Here is a 23,141-nt window from a genome sequence, read left to right as displayed (position 1 = left end):
ATATTAGAAAGAAAACGAGAAATAAATAAAGGAAAAGACGAATTAAAAACCAAGGGAAAAAACGAGCGATCTGCAGAGAAGGAATCGTGTCCTGCATGAGGAAGAATAACAAGGAGGAAAATAAACGATAATAAAAATACCACCGAGTCCCCGGTGCAGTGGTGAATGGACCAGGTGTCTTTGAATCTATACGGTACGTTACCCTGAGGCTGGATCTGCGTCTATCGACCGTGCCCGAGTGATTGGCCGTCATGTGTAGGGCGGACAGGGAGCTCTGATGATGCTGGAGATGCAGCGCCCTGCTTCCACGACCGAGGCTACCACCCGCGCTCACTGTGCTCATAGGACGGCCACCTCCGGTGCTGTTCCTCGGGACCACCTCCAGCTGACTTCTACGCACACGCACACCACGCGTTCATGCACGCCTTTCTGCGCGTACGCACACGCATCCTGACCGCTTATATCCACACACCTTGGCGACACCGCGGACACACACACGTTCGTTCGGCACGTTTTGCAGCGAACCTCTCTCCCATGTTTCAATTTTATCCTTTATTCTCTTTCTTTTCTATCTACATTGCTTTGCTTAACCTTCAACTTTCCCCTTATCTTTTTTTCCATTTCTTGTTTCTCTGAGCACAAAGGAGTGTGAAGCTATGAAGGAAGAAGTGAAATTTGCGATTGTGATCCGTTTAACACGTTCCACTGAGTTACGTTTTATTAGCAACGAAGTAAGAGGTAATTTTCAATAAAGTAACTTTGCATATTTGCTTATATAGCTTTTATGTAGGATGTTTGGTAAGATAGAAAATTTAAGGAGAGATTGAAACAAACGCAAAAATTGATATTGCAAAAAGCTTATTCGAGTTATAAGTATAATTTTGTATCAGATGAAGGGATAGAAAATTAGAGATAGATCTTTGAAATTACTTTTCAAATTTTGTATCTACTTCATCCAGATAATCTGTATGATCCGTAAATGCATTTTACAAAAGTTTGAATGTATAAAAATTGTATAAAAATCTGTGTGAATATGAAATATATAAAATATTCAAAATATAGTGTGATTTTAAAATTCTTCCTTTTTTAAACGTGAAACGTGTTAATATTCGGCAAGAACAAGTTATAAAATTTTAAAAATAAAAATTTCTATTGTATAAATTTGAGAATAATAGATAGATGTATAATAAAAATATTCTAAAAAAAAGTATGGGACTGTTGTATACAAAAGTTTTTAGCAGATGTGAAGAACATTTGGAGAAATTTCGTATTTCTCTGATTGTGAAAAGGGCGGAACTTGATGGAAATTCAGAAGGAAATTGCGAGATTGAGTTTAAAGTTTGCTATCCAATAATAATAAATCCTTTTTAAAGTGAAAAATTTTACTAAGGAACAGTGCGAGGGATAAATACGTAAAAGGATACGTTTGGATGCAGATAAAGTTACTTTGAAACTCTGTGTCTTGGCACACAAAATATATCAACGTGATCAACGTGGATGGTACTTGGCAATTGAACAGTGGCTCGCTGCAAGTGCTCGACAATAGAGAACGAGATATGTATCATAATGAATATCTAGTTACAACATAAATATACATACACAAGCATTTTGTGCACCATCGATATATAAGAATGTATCATATGTTTACTGGATACGCAGGGCCGTTCACGAGGGATCGACCGAGGCGCATCGAGCGTTGCTGGTCAGTCGATTGGAATAAAACACCGAACAGTCAAAAAAATGTAAATATCAAATTAGAAAAAGATGAAAGGAGCCATAATGCATACTGGTGTAATCCGTGACAATTCTATCGCCCCTTCAAGCCTTACACTTTAATCTCTCCCCATCCCCTTTTTAATCTCAACTTGAAAAGAAACTGGATTATCCAATTTATCTCTACCCGTTAAATATATTCATACACGCTCTGAAATCTTTTCACTATTAATATTATCTAATCGAATTCCAAGTAATTGACAGAGATCGGACACACAGAGATTGGAAGAAGAACAAGAAAGTCCAATTTAAGAAAGCTCAATCTTTAATCCCTAAGAATTAGTCTTAAGAATAGCTTCGCCATGAATTACACCAGGATTACTAATATTAAACGTGTGCTGTACATAGCGCAGTGCAGTGCAGGCAGCAGCTGTGGGCTACGGCTCAGCTATGAGAGACATTACCGATGGATCCGCGATCGAGTGGACTGCAGACCCAGCGAATCGCTGCGGTGCCGAGTACAATGTTATATTCAATAAGAAGAATTCCATCGAGTATATTGCATATGTTTGTATATGTACATTATGTCGAGATTGTACTGTACTGTATATACGTGTGTGTATTCCCGATATATCCAAGTATGGCGTGTGTATTACGGATGAGTACTTACATACTAGGCACCGGTCCCGGTTAAGCGATCCCGACCGTTCATTTTATACGGGCTGTTTCGCCAAAGCGGTCGAGATTGCTTGGACAGGCAATGCACATTTACCTCTTTATTTTATTAGCTCTTTTTCTTTCTCTTTTATCTTTTAAACTCAACTGTGTTTTCAGCATCGTCATGTCAGTGCTCGTCTCCTACTCCTAACATCTTTATGATATGTATGTATAACGTCAAGTCTGTCGAAATGAACAGTTACCATATCTTATTCTAACCTGTGCAGAATGATTCTAAAAATTGGAGCAAGCAACTCGAGTTTTCTTTTCTTTTTTTTCTTTTTTATTATATCGTGTCTCAGCATTGGAAACATTGTATTCGAAGGATCGATAAAATGCTCGATGACCCCAATTTTTAAAATATATCTCTGTATATAAAGTAAAGTATCTTTTTTGAAGAAACTGAATATTGAGTTTTATAAGGGGTAATCGTGATTTAATCTTACTTTATCTTGTGCACACCGCTGCGTTACTGTGATCCTTAAAACACTTGATTATTTACAATAATCTCGATAATTTTATTTAAAAAAAATGCTTCGACTGGAAGCATGAAATTCTTAATATCAACCCTAATGATATTAATGCAAATTACTTTTTTTTTTTTTTTTTAAGCTCGCCCGTTACTATGTACAATCCTCGAAGATAGGAAGTATCATTTATATCGATTAAACTATCAATAATATCCTTTCGAACGTGAACATCAACGAATTTAAATATCAAATCGGTAGAAACCCTGAAAATGTGAGGCCTATCGAGTCGTATATGTATAATAACAACAGTTTTCTTTAAAGCTAAATCGTTACTTTGCAAAACACATAAATGTTATTATTCGAGCGATTATTTCAATGTTCTTCGTTTCCTCACTCTTTAATTATCCATTGTAAAATTTGCGAAGATTAGAGAAATAACGTTACGTAGGTACTCGCGTTTTGATCGTCTCTATGCGTATAAACTAACTAACTAACTATTTCGTATAGATAATTGACAATATTTCAGCGACAATTCCTAAAGTATCTTATTTTTCCGTTAAATCGCGGTAGAAAATGATCCACGAGATTCTCTATCCTATTCTTTACCAAGCGAAATTTCGATTTAATCGATGCACTTATCGCTACGAAGCGACTTCCTCTCTAAAATGTACTGGCATGCTGCGATATTAGATTGTCAAAAGTTAGATGTCTGCTCGATTCTGAAAGAGGGAGGGTCGCAGCATCTCTCGAGAATTTCTACAATTTTACACGTTTCCCTAAATTGAATTAAATTAATTATTGTTCCACTGTCAAAGTCGTCCGGTTTATTTTGATTCGTTTAATGTGATTAACGACACAGTGAAATATTTGTTAGCGTGAGTTGGATAGCAACCTGTCGAGGAAAAGAAAGAATTAATTGAAATGTGAGCACGAAGACGAAGGATGAATCGTGTTTATCGACGTCGATCTCGTTTTGCCGAACGAGGAACGACGTTTATGTCGATTAGTGAGCGTTGTCCAATGTGGCCTCTGGATGATAGTAGACTGAGTACCTTGCTGGAACGACGAGGGCTTCCAACTCGGCGGTGAGGTGTCGTCTGATCATCTGTTTAGCTGGCGGTATACCCAGAGCTGTGGCCATCGTATCGCCGGTGAAGGATGGTTCTAGCACGACCAGGGCACCATGCACACCTGAATCTGTATTAAAACAGATTAAACATGTTTTTAACCAAAATTTCTTTATTGCTTAACATATAATAAAGATGAAACTTTTTTGAGAAATCGACGATTTTATATTCTATTCTTGTGATATTTGTAAGGATTAGTTAGTAGAAGGCTACTACCTTTTAAATTCTCTGCATATTCGGTCAGATCGATGTTCCTCGCCCACCGAATGAACCTTTGGTTCGTCCAAACTAGAGGATCCGTATCCACTTGTTCGCACTGGTGTCTTCTGACTGCGAGTGCCTATTAATAAAATACGAATCGAAGCGTTTCTCATTATATTATCCGTTTAAACAGAACACACTCCTAACGCTGAATTAATTTCGAATAAATAATCTTGAATTAATAATTCTAAATCAATTTATAATATAAAAGATTTGTAACTATATAGTACATTTCTTAAAAAATTAACATCAATATTATTATTTTGCAATTTACTTTTCACAAAATAAAAATTAGTTATTTTCTATAGAATTAAAGAAGAAAAAGAAAATATATAGCTTTTAAAATGTAACTTGTACTTGATTCAACTTAATATAACATTAAATATATGTGTTCTCACCTGACGATCGTAGTTCAACATTCGCAACAGATGAATTCCGTGCACGATACTGGCCTGATGAAATTTCCTGGTCACCCCGAGCAACTTCTCAAGTTCCTTTTTACTCAGATGATCGAGCATCCGTGCGTCCACCATGTTAGTCGCGAAACTTTCGGAATATTGAGCGAGTCCAAGGTCAGGCAACCATTCCGAGCTGACCCAAGTGTGACCCAATTGAGCAATGCACGGGTATCGAACGAGGCTCGGATGTCGATGCTCTTCGATGGCTAAACGAAGTTTCTTCCTGTGAAGGGGATGTGTCACTCCGAGCCCGGCTTCTAATTCTGCGTCACTCAGCTCCAGTAAAACCTGGAAAAAGTATTATAATCGAATAACGTAGAATTTAGTTTATTCTAAAGGGTTATATATAGGAAATTATCAATATTATAATTAATTTTTAATGATTTTATTTAATTGGTTTTATGTTAGTTTTTCAGGTAAAGTTAAGTTAGAGTTTTGTGAAAAGTTTAAATGACATTTTTATTATTAGATTGTGGATTTTTATGCAAGATATATATATATATATTATTACAAATTATGTATTTTTATTTATCAATACAATGATTTTTTGACAAATTATTTATCTAAAAATGAATACAAAACTTCAATCATATTGATTCAAAAATCCTGTCTCAAAATTCGATACATTTAAATCACTATTTCATTTTACTTTATTTTTTATATATATTTTGATAAAAGAGAAAAATTCGATTAGAGAAAAGAAATATCTGATATAGTTGTTTATATTCTGTTTGTTTAAAATGTATAAAAGATATGATATGAGAGATAAATATTTGGATAAAAATCCTAAACAATCTATTGTTTAATTCATTGAAGAATCATTAAAAAGACCACAAGTTCTCCAACATTGGATATTCGATTCAAAATTAATTCAAATTAAATAATTCAACAATATCTATTACAAACTCTGATATTATTAAAATTTAATTGTTTTACAAGTTCTAAATATACCAATCTTATAATAAACTCCAAAGTTTTATCGATTTTCAATTATACAGACATGTTATTCTTGGAGCAACAGTATCTTATTTATATCTTCCAGAACACAAGAGACGAAAGAAACGTCTCATTCAATATACAGAATTGCGTTCAATTTTTCATTCTCACCTTCCCGGATTTAACGTTTTCAGCGCATCGTGGACCATACTGTGGCATACCAAGGGCAACCTCCAACCACGCCAACACAGTCGGTGCCCTCCATCGTTCCATGGGCACGGATGCGGCTTCTCTTAGCAAACGGAGCTTCTCCGCGTAGCCCTCCTCCGTGAGCGGTGACCATGATCTGTAGGGGTCGAAGCCGTCAGAGCCCTCGTTACTTCCGCTTCCGCCGCTCGAGTTGTTCGCTGCCTTTCGATGCCGCGTACGGGCGAACACTCTGAAAATCGAGACGAAGAAACTGTCCTTGAGCTAAGAAGATGCTACACACTTCTGTGAAAGCACTAAGACTCGAAACTCGATATTTCATTCGTTCTAATCGAATCGAAGAGAAATTGTAAAGAATGAGCGTTTAGAATGAGTCTTATAACTAGTCTATTGGAGAGTTGAGAAAGGAGAAGTACGAAATGTCTTCCATATATATATTTTGATAGATAGAATTTAAGAAAGATTGTAAATCGCGTCAACCGATTTTATAACGATATTAATTGGATAAAATCTTTTATAAAATAATTTCAAAAGTAAAAAGAAAATTCGTAGCCTTCGTTGTATTTAATAAAACAATATTAAACAGACAAAATCGCCATTTCCTTCGAGTTAATTTATGTAAATTCAAAGATGATCCAAATACATGACGATTGGCAAGATGTTAATCCTGTCGAATCGATGGGTTATTATATAAATGCGGTGCCCTCACCTCGAAATAGAGCCCCAAGTGCCTCCACGAGTAGCAGAGGAGCGTGAATGGGCGGCAGGTGCCGCGACAGGTGTGTTTTGCTTGTTTCTTCTCGGTTCTGATTCCAACGGGCTTGACAATTGTTCCACCGATCGCGATAACGAGGAATTGTCCATAGACCTCGAGAAAGCGTTCAGAGGTGACAACGTCGGGCTGCAATCCTTCGGCGTTGTCGCTGCTAAAAAATACAAAATCAACGACAGATGTGAATTTTTAGATCAAATTGATGAATTCTTTTCTACATGGTTCGAACGTTACGTGTATTAAAAATTTCCTATTTAATTCGACATGATAATGTATCACGAATGCGCAGAATTTTAATGTATTTGTGAGGATCCATACACTTGTGAAGGGTCTAAAGACCAAAGTAAACGCAAAAGTTGGTAGAGGTTCATTTATTAAATTACGAGTAATTGAAGTTGAGAAAGATAGAGTGAAATACTTCTCGTTCCCCCTTCGTTTAAGGCAAATTGCTTAATTGATAATTTAATTAATAAACCTCGATCGATATTTTAATATACATGTTTCTACTTTGGATCACTTAATTATATATTAAGATACCACTTTTTTAAAAAAACTTTTATTATATTTTCTGATTGTGCTCGAAGAATAAAGACAAAAAAATATCTTTTTGAATACATCTTTAATTTGAATCCTTTATACTTCGTCTCTATTCCTCGAATATTATCAGAATGTAGAAAAAAATATCCTTTCTTCGTTTTTATTCTCTTCAATTTCTCCTGGTGAAATGAAAATACACAAGATACGTCATATGATTCAATGATTTTCGTTGCCTAAATGAACGAATGATCAAAAATGACCGAGACAATAAGAATTAACAAGCATACTTGTAGCTTGTCTTTTCCTTTGACGAATTTTCCTTTCATCATACGCGCTTCACAACACTCGATGCAACATAAAGAACACGCACAGCTGTGTTGCTGCATAATATTTCTGCACGAAAGGAGAATCAAAATTTCGTTGGCATTTGGCTGGTATTTCGCTTCATCATCGAGGCAGACCGTTTTCAGAGCTTAGATATTCGTCGAGGCAGGACGAAGGATCTGATGAGATTACGATGAAAGTTCAGAGGAGGAGTTTCAGGAGACGGAGTGAAATGAAAATAAATTTGTAATCGAATTAACGGAAAGCGAGACTGCAATTTTCCGGAATTAAATACAAGTGGAGAATACAAATGTATATCGTTAGCAATATAACGCGTTGCATTTTGATTTTGCAATGAATATTCTTGGCCGGTAAGCGCATCCGGATATTATGAAATATTTCTCACTGTTCCAACACGTGCATGCGCATGCATCGCATCATACAACGCACAATTAACTGATTGTTAGAGCGAAACCACGACATAAATGGACCTTTAATATTAATTGTTTGCCGGATTGAATGGATAAATAAACGAATAACGGCAGAGATTGCAACTCTTACGATCAATGACCACCGATTGCTTTCAAAGCAACCATGAACATTACTATCTTAAAGAATTTCGCAATTTTCTTTAAGGGAAATTATTTTCCTTTAAATGATCGATAACAGTTTTTATAATATAATTTTTCATTAAATTTTATATATATATATATATAATAGTAAAATATTGATCAAATTTTTATAATGTCAATATTTAAATCCATCTCGTACATTATTCGATCCTGCCCCCTATCACGAATTTCAAGCAACGATCGTTTCCAGACGAAGGAAGAAGCGTACATTCAAATCGTAAAAAACAGAGCCGAATAAATAATCGAGAAGAAGAAGAAGAAGAAAGAAACACAGTTTGCAGGATGCTAGATAGTATTAACAGACAAAGAGAGAAACACACAGAAACAGAGAAAAAGAGAGAAAAGAGAAGCAAAGGAGTTGTTCGGTTCAAAGGGAAAAGAAAGAGAGAAAAAATACAAAAAAGAGAGAGAGAGAGATAAAAGGAGGACGACGATGAAGATACGGACAGGAAGAGACGACGATCAACGATTTATGTTTGGACACTTACACTGGTACATGTGGGATGGTGCAATGGAGGAAACCACGGAGATGCTGTCCATGTCGAGGCCGCTTCCCTCGACCGTAATTGTCGGTGTGCCTGCGCGGAAATATATAAGTAAAAAAAAAAAGTATTGCGTTCGAGATCGACGTCACTTCTCCGCCTCTGTATTTATTCTTCTGGAGTATATGGGGTGTAGAAAAAGGGAAATTGGAGAGGAACGATTTCAACTTTCAATCTCTATTATTCATAACACGCCTCTTGTTTTTTTGAATTCGAATAGGAAACGGTTCGTCATTTAAAATCGAAATTGCCTAAACTAAGATTGGATAGAAAATTAGAATGATTGTATATTGGATAAATAGACGAGGTTATGGATTATTTTTTTAAATTGGAAAATTTGTTTATTGGAAAAATAGGTTAAGAAAATTTGTGTAATGTAAATTTGTTAAGATTTCAGAAAACGATCTCTCGTTTAAAATTGCTTGTTTGTTTTTTATGTTGCATATTTCGATCGCAGCGAGTGCATGTACCTTACAATTTTTAATAAATAACATTTAAAATGCAATAATGCAATAATGTTTGATCGAAATAATTATTTAGCTTATATATCTACAGCTTTTTGATTTTATCAAAGCTACGTCAAAAGCTGTTTCGATGTTGTAAAGGGACTCAATCTGTCGATGGTTTAATAAACAAATAAATCTTTTTGTCAGACGCAGAAATTTCAAAATATCAAAAAATATCCACTTTAAAATTTTATATTAATTTTATATCAACACACAAGAAAAAATTATGATAAACTTATTTTCCTTGATCTTTGTTAATTTTTATGCTATCTGGACTTAAGGAATAATTTTTCAACTACAAAAATATAAATTTTTAAAAAAATAAATGAAATAAAGTTTATTTGAAATTTGGTAAAGATTCAATGAAACGCATCAAAATTATATGAAAACATATATTTTGATAATAAAAGATAGCTTCGCAATATTTTCAAATTAAGATCTGAAAAGTTTTTAATTTTAAATCTGAAACGAAAGAATTACGAGATTTATAATATCTAAATAATAATAAATCCTTTTATTATCCCCTTGCTCTATAATTTAATACAAAAACGTTGGATTATAAATTACTATATCATTCAAACTCTCGTTTATAATTTACATCTTTCAAAATTCTCTCTCTTTGAAAATCCACGAGTTGACATCTCGAAGACATCGTAATAAGTGTTAAGATATTGAACACAAAATATTAAACAAGAAACCACATCGTAAAGTAATTATAAAAGTAAAAAAGAAAATTTTATTCATCATATAAAAATATATAGATCTCCTCTCTGACAAACACGGAAAGATTTACACGATGGATTGGGATTAAATATTTTGTGTAACGTCTAATTCAGGATCCGTGCACATGCATCACAATCACAGCACGTACTGTGCGTTTGTTCTAAACCAAATCGATCAATCGTGCGCTTTAATGCACAGCCACGAGGATTGGTTGAATAATATACGAAGTAAATGCACTCGATTAACCGGCCACCTTCGATTAGCATTCGTGGCTGGTCCTTTTCTTCTCTCTCTCTCTCTCTCTCTCTCTCTTCCTCGACGAATCGACGGATGCGCCGTAATGCGCTTTAACAAGACGATTAATCTCGCCGATCGTTGCACCTTAAGCGCAAGAAATCATCGTGATCTAACCGCTCGACACTCTGATGAATAATAATGGCGATTGTATTATACACGGGATAGCTTAGCGACAGGAATGCTACCTCATTTCCTCGAGGAAGAGGGTGGATCACAATGGCTCAGATTCTTGATGAATAATGCGGAAACATATAAAAACACGATTCTTATTACGTCGATGCATATTAAATTGAATCGAATTATAATTATCAACCCTTAAATCTATATCGAAAATTTTTCTCGATTTCAATATTAAAATCTTGGAATCCAAATTAATAACTGATACGTTTAAAAACGCTGTCTAGTTGAATTCGAAAATCTTAAATTTGATTTAAGAAGATATTTAATCGGTATTAAAAACCTATTTCTAACTAGTTAATACAATCGAATGGACATCGAACAATATGCACAGATATTAACGCAAATTTACAATGAAATAAAATAATTTCAAATTATAATTATTCTTGAAGTTAAAAAAAAATAAATAAATAAATAATATTGAATTAAATATTTTTCTTGCAATTATTAAATAAATTAATATCCGTTTCAACGTACGAATTTTTACCCAACTTTCGTTAGAATTCATACACACGCAACGAATAAAATAAAAGATATAACGCCTTACCATCTGTGGTGGAGTCGGAAAGATTTCCACCCACGCTGGTCGCGCCGCCGCTCTCCCTGTCGCTGGATCCACGAACTCCGCTATCCGCGCTGCAGCTTCCTCGATCGCCCGCCTGCCCGCCGGAAGAGCCCGCACCTGCCGCATTGCCGACGTTCCCAACGGTCACCCCCAGCTCTGTGCTGCCCAACGGCGGCTGAGAATTCATATGAGGGATGATGCCACAGCCACCGCCACCGCTGCTGCTTCCTGCGCCCGGTGTCGCGGCCCCATTCACGCTGCCCCTCGGGAACGAGACCAAGGATTCCTGGTCGCTCAAGCAGATACCACCGCCACCACCTCTTTCCGCCAATTGACGCTGCAACTGTACGTAACAGTGTTGTAATTGTGCTCGAGACGATATATCAGACAATTCTTTGGATTGTGTAAATTGAACGAGGGGAAAAATATAATTTTGTGAATGGAAAAAATGGAAAGAATCACGTGTGAAAAAAATTATTAGTTTAGATAGAGATATTTTAATTTTAATTTTGTAAAATCTTATTTAAGACGAGGAAAACATGAACGAAAAAGAGTATCGTTTCACATAATACTTTTTGAAAATTTATAAAGTCGAAGTATTTTTTAGTAATCATTTTTTAGTCATATAATTATTCGAAGGGATCGTGCTACACGATTCATCTTTCAATACTTGAATATCAAAATTTAATAATTGAAGGAATATAGTTAAAATTTAACAATTTATAAGTTTGTTATAAAAATTAACTCAAGTTGCTAAATGGATATACGTTATAGAAAAGTAAATAAATCTGTTAATCAATCCATCCGTATTGACTTTTGCTCGGTTCAATTTACCATCGCGTATCGATCGCGGTATAGTTAAACCGAAACTCTAAACTAGAAATTTTCGGCTCGTGCGTGACTTTCAGTCGACATCCCATCAGTTTTAAACTCGTTACTCGTCAGACCGTTTATGCACAGCGTGAAGAAGAACAATTTCAGGAGCCTCAAAGCGGGCTCACCCCTCGTTTAATTGCATGTGAAGAGATGCTTCTTACCTAACTGCACGTAATAATATTAACATCAATCGTATTTCGAATAAAAATAGCATGATTCAGTAGTAACAATTATTTTTAGGAATATTTAGATGGGAAAGTGAAAGGTTTTTTTTTATATAGATCGTCAATGATGTAAACGATGAATCGAAGCGTGAATTGCTTGTGTAACATGTAAATTTACATTAACCTTTCTCGTTCAACTATTCGAGAATCTAGCGGCGAAAGAAACAAGGGAAAATGCATTTAGCAGTTTCCACGTGGTGGAAAAATTTCTTTGATGCTTCTAGGAGGAAAAGTGTGTTAATAATGAGATTTCGATTTTTTTTTTTATTATCGAAATTATTATAAATAGAATTATTATAACAATTTTAATACACGTGACACATTGCGATTAAACGAATTTAAATTTATCATTCGTAAATAATACTTCTCCTTTCATGCATGAAACGAAAGAACAAAAAAAGAAAAAGACAATTTAAAGAAAAATCCCCCTCAAAATTTAGCCGAATTAGCAGTTCAGGCCCGTTTCTCCCGAAAGCTGAGTCAACGAAATTCGAGCAAATAATCCAAAGTAAGCTAAGCGACCGTCATTGCGTAAACACGAGAAAAAAATGTTACTGCTGACTCGAGGGAATCGCCGTTTTTTTTCTCTCTTTGCAAAACACTTGAACACACAACCCGGTAAAAGAGATTAAATTCATCAACCCGACTCCCCATGGCGCGCAATAATGCGCATGTAGGGGGACACGTAACCGGCTCGAGAAAGAAAGAAAGAAAGGAGAAAAGAAGAAAAGAGGAGGAGAGGAAAAAAGGGCTCACCTCTTTTATAGTCGCGTGTGCGTGCGAAAGGGCGGCCTCTTTGTCGGCCAAACTAGCCGCGAGGCTGAGACTTCGATCGGCCTCGTCCCTTGCAGCCCTCAGAAGGCTCCAACGTTCCCTCTCCCTCTCGCGCTCGCGCTCCTCCGAAGGTATGCCGACTCCTTGCTGTTGAAGGCGTCCTAAAGTCGCCTCGTTCTCTCGCATCCGCTGTAATCAACGGTCAAAGAGACCCATATCCGGGCAGTAATTCCACCCGAGAACCACCACCGTTTAACAATGCATGCAGCACGCGCACAAAGTGTCAAAGAGTCCCTTTGAAACAGTCGGAAACAACAGTGCGCAATGTGTGATTAAAAGTTGAGAGCCGGAGAGCGAGTAATTATAGCGAGGAGGTCGCCGCGAAATCGTTCTGCGTTCGTTTCTTGATTAATTGGGTTTGAGTGTGGCAGATATGCTTTCGAGAAATACGTTCTTTTTTTTTTTTTTGAGTAAGTTTGTTCAGTATTATCTAAGAATTTGTTAAGGCTTGGAAAGACAATTAAAGAGCATTGAAAACAAGTTTGATATCCTAGTTTCAAACGAGATGAGAATAACATGAATATCTAGAGATTTTAAAAGTCCTAGGGTTAGTAAAATATCTAACGAGTTTCCCCTAGATCTTACGCCGTTAAATCTTTTAAATCGAGCGTAGCGACATCTTTACATAGATTTCTGAAACTAGTGATTAATCACAAAGATTAATATTAAAATATTACTTGATATCACTGAATATTCCTGAGAATATGTTTCCTTAAATGATTCTTAATTGTTTATTTTTTACAATATTTTCGAAAAGTTGAACCTAACCTAAAAGAATCAATAAAGAATCTCCCGTACGTTAGAATTACCAACTTTTCCGACAGAGAATTTCCCCTAGATCTTTTTTCAACACGGTTGATCGACAACACGGTAACACGATACAGGTGCAACTTGTCGCTTATTTACAGGTGTCGTGTAGCTTCGCCTATTAGCCGCTAGGATATCGGCTACGGAGAACTTAATCCACTTATCTCTCCCTCGGGCGCAAGGAAGTTCACGGTACGTATAACAGGTGTTGCTGCTGGTTTATCGGTTAAAGTTTGGGACAACGCGATTACTGCCACTCCAACGGGTCGGTCAGGTGTTGCCCGTTGGCGGGTCAACATTTTCGAGTTAAAAACTATCGATGCATCGCTGGTCACACAGCTTTGCCGGCTGTCGCGTGGAAAATTGTTTGCGTGCGCGTGTGAAAGTTACGAAAAGTTTCGTGTATGCCCAAAATCTCGAATTTTAATCCATTTAACGGCTACAATATTCACGATATTAATATATTCGTGGGACACCTTTCGAAGATTGGATTACAGACGTGAAAGTTAACACGAGGCTTGTTTTATTAATCTAATCTAATTTCACTGAAATTTAAAATTGAGATTATGCTTCGAAGTATATAAAATACATGTGTAAGGTTTATCAAAATAAATGGTGTTTGCCAAAAGAAAAAGTGAAATTGAAATTTTGTAGAAATAAAGTTTTCCATTTTTCAAAATTATTTCAAATCTCATCCAAGTTGTTTCAAAATTGGATTTTTAAATCAATTGCTAGACAAATTCATTGATTTCAAATATATGGATGTCTTCTATAGTTCACTCTATTTCTGAATGATAGTTCTATTTTGAAAATTACATTAGTAGACACGAATATAAATCGCATCATTTCTAAGAATTCACATTTATGACCGTTTTGGCAGGATTCTACGACAAAGAAATTCTTGTAGACGATTAACGATGTAAAAAGAATCTTGGAAGATTGCCTTTTATAAAAGGTTCTATCGCTGTTATTTTAACCTTTGCAAAGATTGCTGGATCGTTATATTTTTTTCTATCGTTATTAATTGTAAAAAAAATTTATAAGAAGTTGTTCATATTGGAAATTTTGTTCTCAAAATTAAATTCTTTTTTAAATTTAGTAACAAGTATTAGTTATTATTATACAAGATGTTGTTTACTTATGAAAGTTACTTAAATTTCTAAGTGATCTTTAAAGCAAAAGAAATGTTATTTTAATAAAATTTAAATTAAACTCTTTTAAATTACAAACTGACTTAAATCTCATATTCAAGTCATAAAATTCGTGATAGCATTTATATTTCATGACTTGCGGATTTTTATGCGAGTACATACTTTTTTTTTTTATCAAGATTATGTATTTTTCATAGTTTATACGTTACATATTTTTCTTCTCATATCAATTCTGTTTGCTGATAATTTATAATATTCCAAATGGTTGCACGAATCAATATTTGCAAATATTTTGTGAGTGGCATCTCTATAGCAAGATCAGAACAAATATTGGTACTCAAGCAAATTTAAATTATTAAATTATTCCATTTCATCTTGTGATGCAGCATTTTACAAATGAATTTTCACAAATAAAATTATACGAATTTATCAATGAAAATTTTTTGTAATGCCAATTTGCCACATATAATATATATCTATTGCTCGAAATGCTATTGTCTCCCATAATTTTGTTTAATTTTTAATATATTAATTATAATTACAAAACAATCATTACACTTTACACCTTCATCCACAGTCTCTAATTTTTCTTTAAAAAAATTTCTTCGTACATCTGCAAACAAACTTTATATTTATAATTTAACATATCAAGATTAATTTAATTAAAAACTAAATCCATTTCAAAAGTGTCGAACGAATATAAAATTAATCATTCAATCCGACGCAACCTCCAAAATTTAATCAATCTTCGACAACTTATTCCAATTTCGAAGATTTTACGTTCGTTCTAAAACGTGTTCCTAATTCATTATGCAAATGTTGCACGTTTATCACCAAGGCGTCTCCGCAATAATCAATTCCGCTTAAATGCAAGGGGAAAACAGGGTGTATACATCGAGGATAAAAGAGCACAACGAAGATTTCCACGCGCGGAACGGTGTCACGTCGTCGCTGATGAAGTGGATTATGCACGATGCGACAAGACGCGGAAGAGGATAAAACGGGGGAAAATTGAAGAACCGTGGCCAGGGGCCGGGGGGGGGGGGGATCCGTCCTAAGATCTCGAAGCAACCAGCATTCCCTTTCATGTCTTATTATGCAGAGGCACGAACACACATTGGAAAATGTCTTACGACTCTTGTCGACCATGTTTAACGCGGGAATATTAAAATGCGACCGATGATTCTTTACAGCCTGGTTTCTCTCCTTATTAATTCAATCAAAGGCCTTTCTTATTCTAACGAATCAGTTGAGGGAAGAATTGATAAAAATTTAAAAATTTTAAGTTTCTTTTTTCATGATTTTACTTATCACTCATGTTTGAAACAATTGTTGTTTGAGTTTGAATATTTTTATTTGAAAATCAAAGATGAAATTGTTATAAGTAACTTTTAAATGTCTATTGTAACATTTATTATAGCAATAATTTTTGAATAAAACAAAAAATTTTAAAAGAAAAATGTTATTATTCAAAGAATTAATCTTGTAGCTTAACAAAGATAAAGAATACATAAAGAATTACCATTCAACAAATTTTCTCACGGGGATTAATCAAATTGGTGTCTCGTTGGCTTCCGTAGTTTTGTTTTTCGAAACGACATCACTATGCTCTTTCGGCTTATAAAGGATATTTACGATCGTTAATATAAAACATGGATATTGGATATTAAAGTTTGTCTTTCTCCTTACAGAGGATCGTGCATGATGCATCGTCGTGTCCTTATGAAAATCCTTTCTCTCCGACCAACCGGAAACTCATCGACAGGCTGCCAGAGCTTTTTTGCAAAGAAACATTAAACGGTCGATCTCGCGATACGTGCCGTTATTAATCTTCTCTCTTCTCTTTTTCCCGTGTGCAAGAGGCCGTTCACGGGAGAGGAATGAAAAGAGAAAGGAGGAAGGAAGAGATTTTCAATTTTCCTACCAAATACTTTAAGCGGCATGTTTTGTACTTCGTTTTTCTTATCCTCATCGCTCGTTCTTACTTGGATAGATTATATTATATATACAGGATGACCCAAAAATAACTGGATTAATTGGAGATTCCCGAGGTGATTTTAAGCGAATATTTTCAAAAATATTTTTTTTTTTGCAAAAGTATTCGTTTCGACTTTGTTAACGAGTTATTAACAAAAAACACTGGAGCGTGTAATCTAGTCGAGTAGCGATGGCTACGTGCCGCCATTGAGCACGAACAAATCCAAGCAACGAGCACGTGACGAAGAAAGTGTTTGAATATAAGAAATGTTTTTTTATCGGTAAGAAAAATTATATCAAATTGTATTACGAACAGATATACAAATGTCTAAGTATAAATATATAAATTTCAAATATCATTCATAATGATCCTTTACAATGGTAATTTTTTTTAGAAATTAGGCAAAAAATTATAGAATTATCTTACAATCATAGTGAAAATTTTTACAATATTTTAGTGAATAGTAAATTTTGTAAGGTTTTCATTTTTTAATTGTCTTAAATTTGTCTTTAAATTCACAATCACTTTAAATTGTTACATTTCAATTTGCAATAAAATTTAAAGGTATTTCATATGGCCAGGTTCTTTCGATATTCAATTATTTTGAATTTATTTAAGGTTAAACAAAAAGATATTTTACACTGATAATACATAATATATAAATAAAAAGTGATTAATTAAAGGTGAACGATTAATAAATCCACTTTTAAATTTTAAAACACGAAAAATATTGAAAATCGTGATTGGTCCTAATTTTTTCTGGCTCTCCCCATCTACGTCACACGAAGAATTACGTCACAAGAACATCGTTTACAACCATTTTACACCCACGATCTCAAGAACGATCTTACCATTTATCCGTTTTATTATCCACCACTTGGAATTATCGAGAAAAAAAATACGAACACCGAAAAGGTGATGGCTACGTTCCAGGCTACGGATCCACGTTTATTTACGGCCGGAAATCGGCGCGGGTTGTTCATTTGCCGGAATTGGAATGAGCGACGACGTTGCGTCGGGTCGTCGCCATTGCAACGATAACGGTGTCGAGAAAATGAGAAATTCCAGCGAGTTTAATGAAAGTATTTAACAGGCAAAATTGCTGTACCGGTTTCCGTGTTTCCAACCCGCGAACCGGAAGTCGACGTGGGCCACGGATGAAAATTGAAAATTGCGTTTTCGCCGGGTATTCGTTAAATAAATTCTTTTTTTTTTCTTTCTTTCTTTTTTTTTTTTTTTTTTTTGCGCGCGCGCGCGTTAAACTCGAGAGAGTTATTTTTCTCTTCGACTAATAACGTCGGGTCATAACGCGGCCGCGTCGAGATATTTAAAAAAATACTTGGAGCGTTAAACATCCTATTAGTTCTGTTTAATTATACTTTCTTTTTTTTTTTTTTTTAACGAAGTTTACGGACGGTGGGGGCTCGAATCTTTTGAATCGAATGGAATTTAAATTGAAAGGATGTTGCTTTTGTTCGGACGATATTTTTGTTGGTAAAAAAAAAACTCTGTTCGAGTATTGTATGGATTGGATGAACGATTGTTTTTAAATATAAATCTTTTCTATCTTTTTTAAGATATCTCATTCTTTCTTCAAAATAGTAATCGAAGTTTTTGTGAAAGAAATGTGCAATAACGATCTGTCGTCCCATCTTCCTTGATTTTTTTTAGTATTCTATTTTTCAAAATGATTTGTATGCAAAATATTTAAGATGAAATTCAATTTTTAGGGAGAAAGTTATTTAATTATTCGATGCATAATTGTAAAAATATATTTTGTATATATAAAAGAAATCAATAAAAATTATCAAATAAATTTTAACATCATAAATAAAAGAATTTTTGTGACGATTTAATATAATGAAGATATTCTAGAATTTTTTCAGATTTCTTAAGATTCAAGAACAATTAAAAAGTTGTAGATATGAATAATCCAGATTAGTGTAAAAAATATATTTTCTAATAAAAATTTTAATTATGATCATTGTTATAATAATTGAGTAAAATGAAAAAATTAAATTTTAAAGAAAAGAATTTTAAATTGTTATAGGAATATCACATCAAATTGTTAAATTGAATTTTTACAATTTGAAAATTAGACAAAATTGCAAATTTTGAGTTATTATTTTATTCTTGTGACATACAAAATGTTTGAAGAAAGAGATGATTCTAGAAAATAACTAAGTTGATGTGCAAAAAATATTGGTTTAAATTATATTATAATTTAATGAAGAAATTTCATCTTCTATTAGATGGAGCAATGCATCTAGTATAAAATTGAATTTATTTATAATTTAATAAATAAGCTTCTAGCATCTTCACCATCAATTTTCAATTTTTATAACTCTTAGTATTTTTTTCTGCTTCATTCAAATATTCTATAAATATTTTTTATATCAAAATATGTATATCAAACACATTGGTGGATAGAATATCATAGTAAGTCACATAGAAAAAATTTTGAAAGATAATATTTAAAAAAATAACAATTTTCTTTATATATTTTTCAATTTTATTGTATTGTATTGATTTTAGAATTTAAAAAAATTTTTAAATTTATATTCTCAGCCTTCCAATTATGCGAGTATAATTATATTCAATAAAAAACAACATTAATTTTATCAAAAACATTTATATATTTTTAATTTTATATATATATATATATATAGAAATGAATATCAAAATCCATAATTTTGATAAGTTTGACTTCTACTGTCAAATAAATATTGTAAATGTTTTTAAAAATACAAAATATAATTCAGAATTAAAATATGAAATATTAGTTAAAACTAGTATTTTCCAGTTTTTTTAAGTTAAAACTCTCTTATATAATACTCAAATGACTCATAATTCTCTTTCTTTCTTCATATAAGACAAAGAAAATTAAAAAAAGTTAATATTTATTAACTTTATTCAGAGAATGATTAGCAGCATTGCTTTTTGAGTTAATTGGCGAAAAGATCGTTTCTATAGAACACATGGTAAAAAATAATTACATTAATTCTTTCTTATGCGTCATACACATGTGACACCAGTTTCTTTTCTCATATTGCGTTTTTTAATTTTCTTTAGGATTGCATGATAAGAAACACTTTTGTATATTTTAGACAACGAAAAATTGTGTTGTAACACATCGCTTTTGATTATTTTAAAATTACTTTCTTTCTTGATTAACAAAAATTATTCCACCATTAATTAAAAATTAACTGTTCAAAAATCAATTTGCGACTTGCAAGAAAAAACTCACTCGCAGATATAAAAGTAAGAACCAAATTAAAAATAAGATTCTACGAATTTATTTATCTAACGATTCTCTTATTTCCGGATTATTTTCTTTTTTTTTCTCACGCATCATGAAAGAGCAACCACGTTTCTCAGCACAGCGTTGCACGCATGCAAAAGCAAATTTTTCTACGAGAAAGAGTATTACCTGTTCGTAGTTCCTGATAAAGTCCCGTAATTCTCGCTCCTTGTCCTCGAGGGTGCCGTAGAGTGCTTTCATTTGATTAAGAAGATCGAACTTTTCAGCCTTGAGCCTCTTGCGATCGGCCTTAAGTGCCTGGAGGGCTTCTTTGGCGTGTTGCAGTTCCATTTCAAGAGCAACAAATCGTGCCTCGTCCTCGAGTGCCGCATCCTCGGAGCCAACCTCGCCGCGTGCCGCTCCGCTGAATAGCAATCTTCTCAATCTGGCTACCTCAGCTACCAAACGTTCGTTCTCGAGCCGTAGCCGCCTCGTGCTGGCCAATTCCACCGAACCGGTGCTACCTCCCCCGCCATGAATGTTTGATAATCTCGATGCTACCAATGGATCACCGATTCCTGAATGAAATATCGATATTTATTACGCCCCCAAATATAAAAATCGTGTATTTAAATTTAAAATGTGAAACGTGGCTTTCTGACGAATCAAACAAGCAAGTAGTAGGAATATAAAATCTTGGCCACTTGAGTAGAATTTAAACAAAATATAAAAGTTTGTGAAAGTTTGCTTGATCGATTTTATTGACAAATCAATTTGCTAGTTATGGGCAAAGATGAATATCTTGTACATTTTCGAAAAAAAAACGAAGGAGGAATAAATGCTTATAAACGATATAAAGTAAAATAAAAAAAAAAAAATACAGATTCCCAATAAAACAAACAAAAATTCGCAAGTTGAGAGGAACCAGCCGAGGGGCGGGGCAAGATTCAAAGAAAACAAATTCCCAATAAAAGAAGCAAGAAAGCTTCTTCCCCCTCAAAGAACTCTCAACCCGTTTCCCATCTCGCACCTTTGTTTGTTAAAAAAAAACAAAACGAAAGCAAGCATCCTGCACACCTCAAGAATGCGTTCAAAGAATCTTTCGATCAACTCATATCGTTTCATTTCGATAATCCATCGAAATCTCGAAAAAGCCCTTTTCCTCTCCCTCGTTCCTTTCCACCGTCGAAAAAAGAAAAAAAGAACGTGGTGACAGACAAACGTTTATCTCAAGTTCAGCTCCGTTTAATTCCGTCGGAGAAGCGTTCGTTGGAACAATCAACGAGCGCAGCCAAGGGGCTGAAAGGGAAGGGTTTCCATAATTAAATGCAGGGTTACCCACCCAGGGAATTAGCCGGCGACGAGGGTCTGCTGCCCGGGGCTGGTCCAGGTGGTTCATTGTCCTCCTCGGCCCTCGCATCGCCGTCCACGAGATCCTTGTCGATGTCCTTCTCGTGCTCGTTCATCTCCTTGGATCGCAGCGAGTCGCGATTCGTCGATATCCGAAGCCTCTCCACGCTGGATCGATCGGTGGCGCCGCGGTGAAAGAACGCCCTGTTGCTGGATCCTCGGTCGGGGCTCGCGCTTCCGGAACGGGAGTCCACGCTTCCGCCGGAACCCCCGAGTCGGGTCTTCTCCAGCGCGGGGGCGTACGGCCGCCGAGCCTTCTCGCTCGGGCTGCGACTCGGCGAGCCATTCCGTTTCTCTGGAAAATTGGTCAATGGTCTTTGAAAATTCGTTTTTGATGATTCAATAGGTTTTGGATAGTTTGTGGGAATAACGAAGTTTATGTGGGTTATTGGAAATTTATTTAGGTTTGCTGGAAATAGGTGTTTGTTAAATGATTACTTATTTTATTTTGATTATATTGTCAGTGATTATATTGGACTGGAATTGGAATAATTTGAAATGAAAATTTTCTTTCTCAGTGCTTTAATATTATAGAGGTATTTATTTTTTCTTTAGGAATTTTTTGAGATATGTTTGTGAATTGAATTTATTTTAATAATTTGAATATTAATCCGTATTTGTGGAAGTGAATTAATTGATAAGAATTTTGGAAATATGAATGAATTTTCTATAAATAGTATATGTGAAAATTTTTCAAATTTAGAAATTGCGTGAAAATATAATAATTTTTAATATTTATATGTCTACTTTATAATCTCTTTCTTGGTCTTAGAATAAATGGATCGGAAAAGTTCCAAGTCTCGGGAAAATAGTGGCTCATGGGTGGTCATAAAAATGACATCAAGTAACTGTGTGATACATATAGAAAGTACAATATGTTCCAGAAATCGAGATAAAGTTTTAACCATGAACTATGCATGAACACTACTTTTGACTTATACTATGCAACTTTCAACAAAGAATTACGTATGTCGCCAACATTTATGGAAAAACTTTTGATACAAATATTTTCTTGTTATATTGAATTCTCTATGCTATTTCTGTATACTACATTTATCAAATAATATAATGTTCAGTAATCGAGAATATGTTAAAATGTATTAAAATTCTTGAATCTTATTTTATTTTTTTTTTCCAAAAGATTAATAAGATTAATAAGAGATGACTTTTAAAAATTTGATTTTTCTATGGAAAATATCTATTGTAAAATTTTAAAAGTGAACTCTACAGTTCAATTAATAATAATCTTTTAACTTTTTAATATTATTAACTGTTTAAATTTCATAAAAATACCAATATACATCTAACAAAAATACATATAGTAACATCTTAATATCAATAAAAAATAAACCTGACATTTCTAAAACATCAATCAAAACCACAAATTTCCTCGCACAAATAACTTTCACTTTCATCCAATATAATAAAAAAATCTCTCACCAATCAAAAACAATGAAATTCCAAAATTCAAATCTATAAGATTAATCCTTTTTTTCTATTCACATTAAGTTTGAAATCTTTTACCAATCATAAGCAACAGAACTCAAATTCCAAATGACAAACTTATACAATTAATCTTCTCCTTGCTAAAACCTAAAACCAATTCTTCTTTCAAAAATCAAATTTCTCATTAGAAGCAACAGAACTCAAATTTCA

General features: G+C 34.1%; 1 protein-coding gene across 8 annotated transcripts in view; it reads right to left on the bottom strand.

Annotated features, from left to right (window-relative positions):
- Liprin-gamma (liprin protein kazrin) overlaps positions 1-23,141 on the bottom strand; it is a 157,065-nt gene that overhangs the window by 12,751 nt on the left and 121,173 nt on the right. For 4 of the 8 annotated variants that reach the window (XR_015294281.1, XM_086914691.1, XM_086914697.1 and 1 more), the window contains 11 exons: positions 21,418-21,780; positions 20,265-20,653; positions 12,821-13,027; positions 10,947-11,307; positions 8,643-8,732; positions 6,599-6,815; positions 5,854-6,121; positions 4,687-5,034; positions 4,244-4,367; positions 3,953-4,097; positions 203-392 (listed from right to left, as the gene is read on the bottom strand). Coding sequence is in view for 7 of the 8 variants with exons in the window: in XM_086914691.1 (XP_086770817.1) it covers positions 203-392; positions 3,953-4,097; positions 4,244-4,367; positions 4,687-5,034; positions 5,854-6,121; positions 6,599-6,815; positions 8,643-8,732; positions 10,947-11,307; positions 12,821-13,027; positions 20,265-20,653; positions 21,418-21,780 (2,702 nt within the window). In the remaining variant the exon portion in view is untranslated. The remainder of the gene's footprint in view (positions 1-202; positions 393-3,952; positions 4,098-4,243; positions 4,368-4,686; positions 5,035-5,853; positions 6,122-6,598; positions 6,816-8,642; positions 8,733-10,946; positions 11,308-12,820; positions 13,028-20,264; positions 20,654-21,417; positions 21,781-23,141) is intronic. The other 4 variants (XM_086914695.1, XM_086914696.1, XM_086914698.1 and 1 more) reach the window with 3 other exon arrangements.

The sequence above is a fragment of the Apis florea genome, unplaced genomic scaffold (assembly GCF_048593485.1).
Source record: "Apis florea isolate Af1SG1 unplaced genomic scaffold, ASM4859348v1 contig_3696_pilon, whole genome shotgun sequence".
NCBI classification, from domain to species: Eukaryota; Metazoa; Arthropoda; class Insecta; order Hymenoptera; family Apidae; genus Apis; species Apis florea.
The sequence above is the reverse complement of the archived record's forward strand: the minus strand, read 5'-3'. Positions and strand labels throughout refer to the sequence as shown.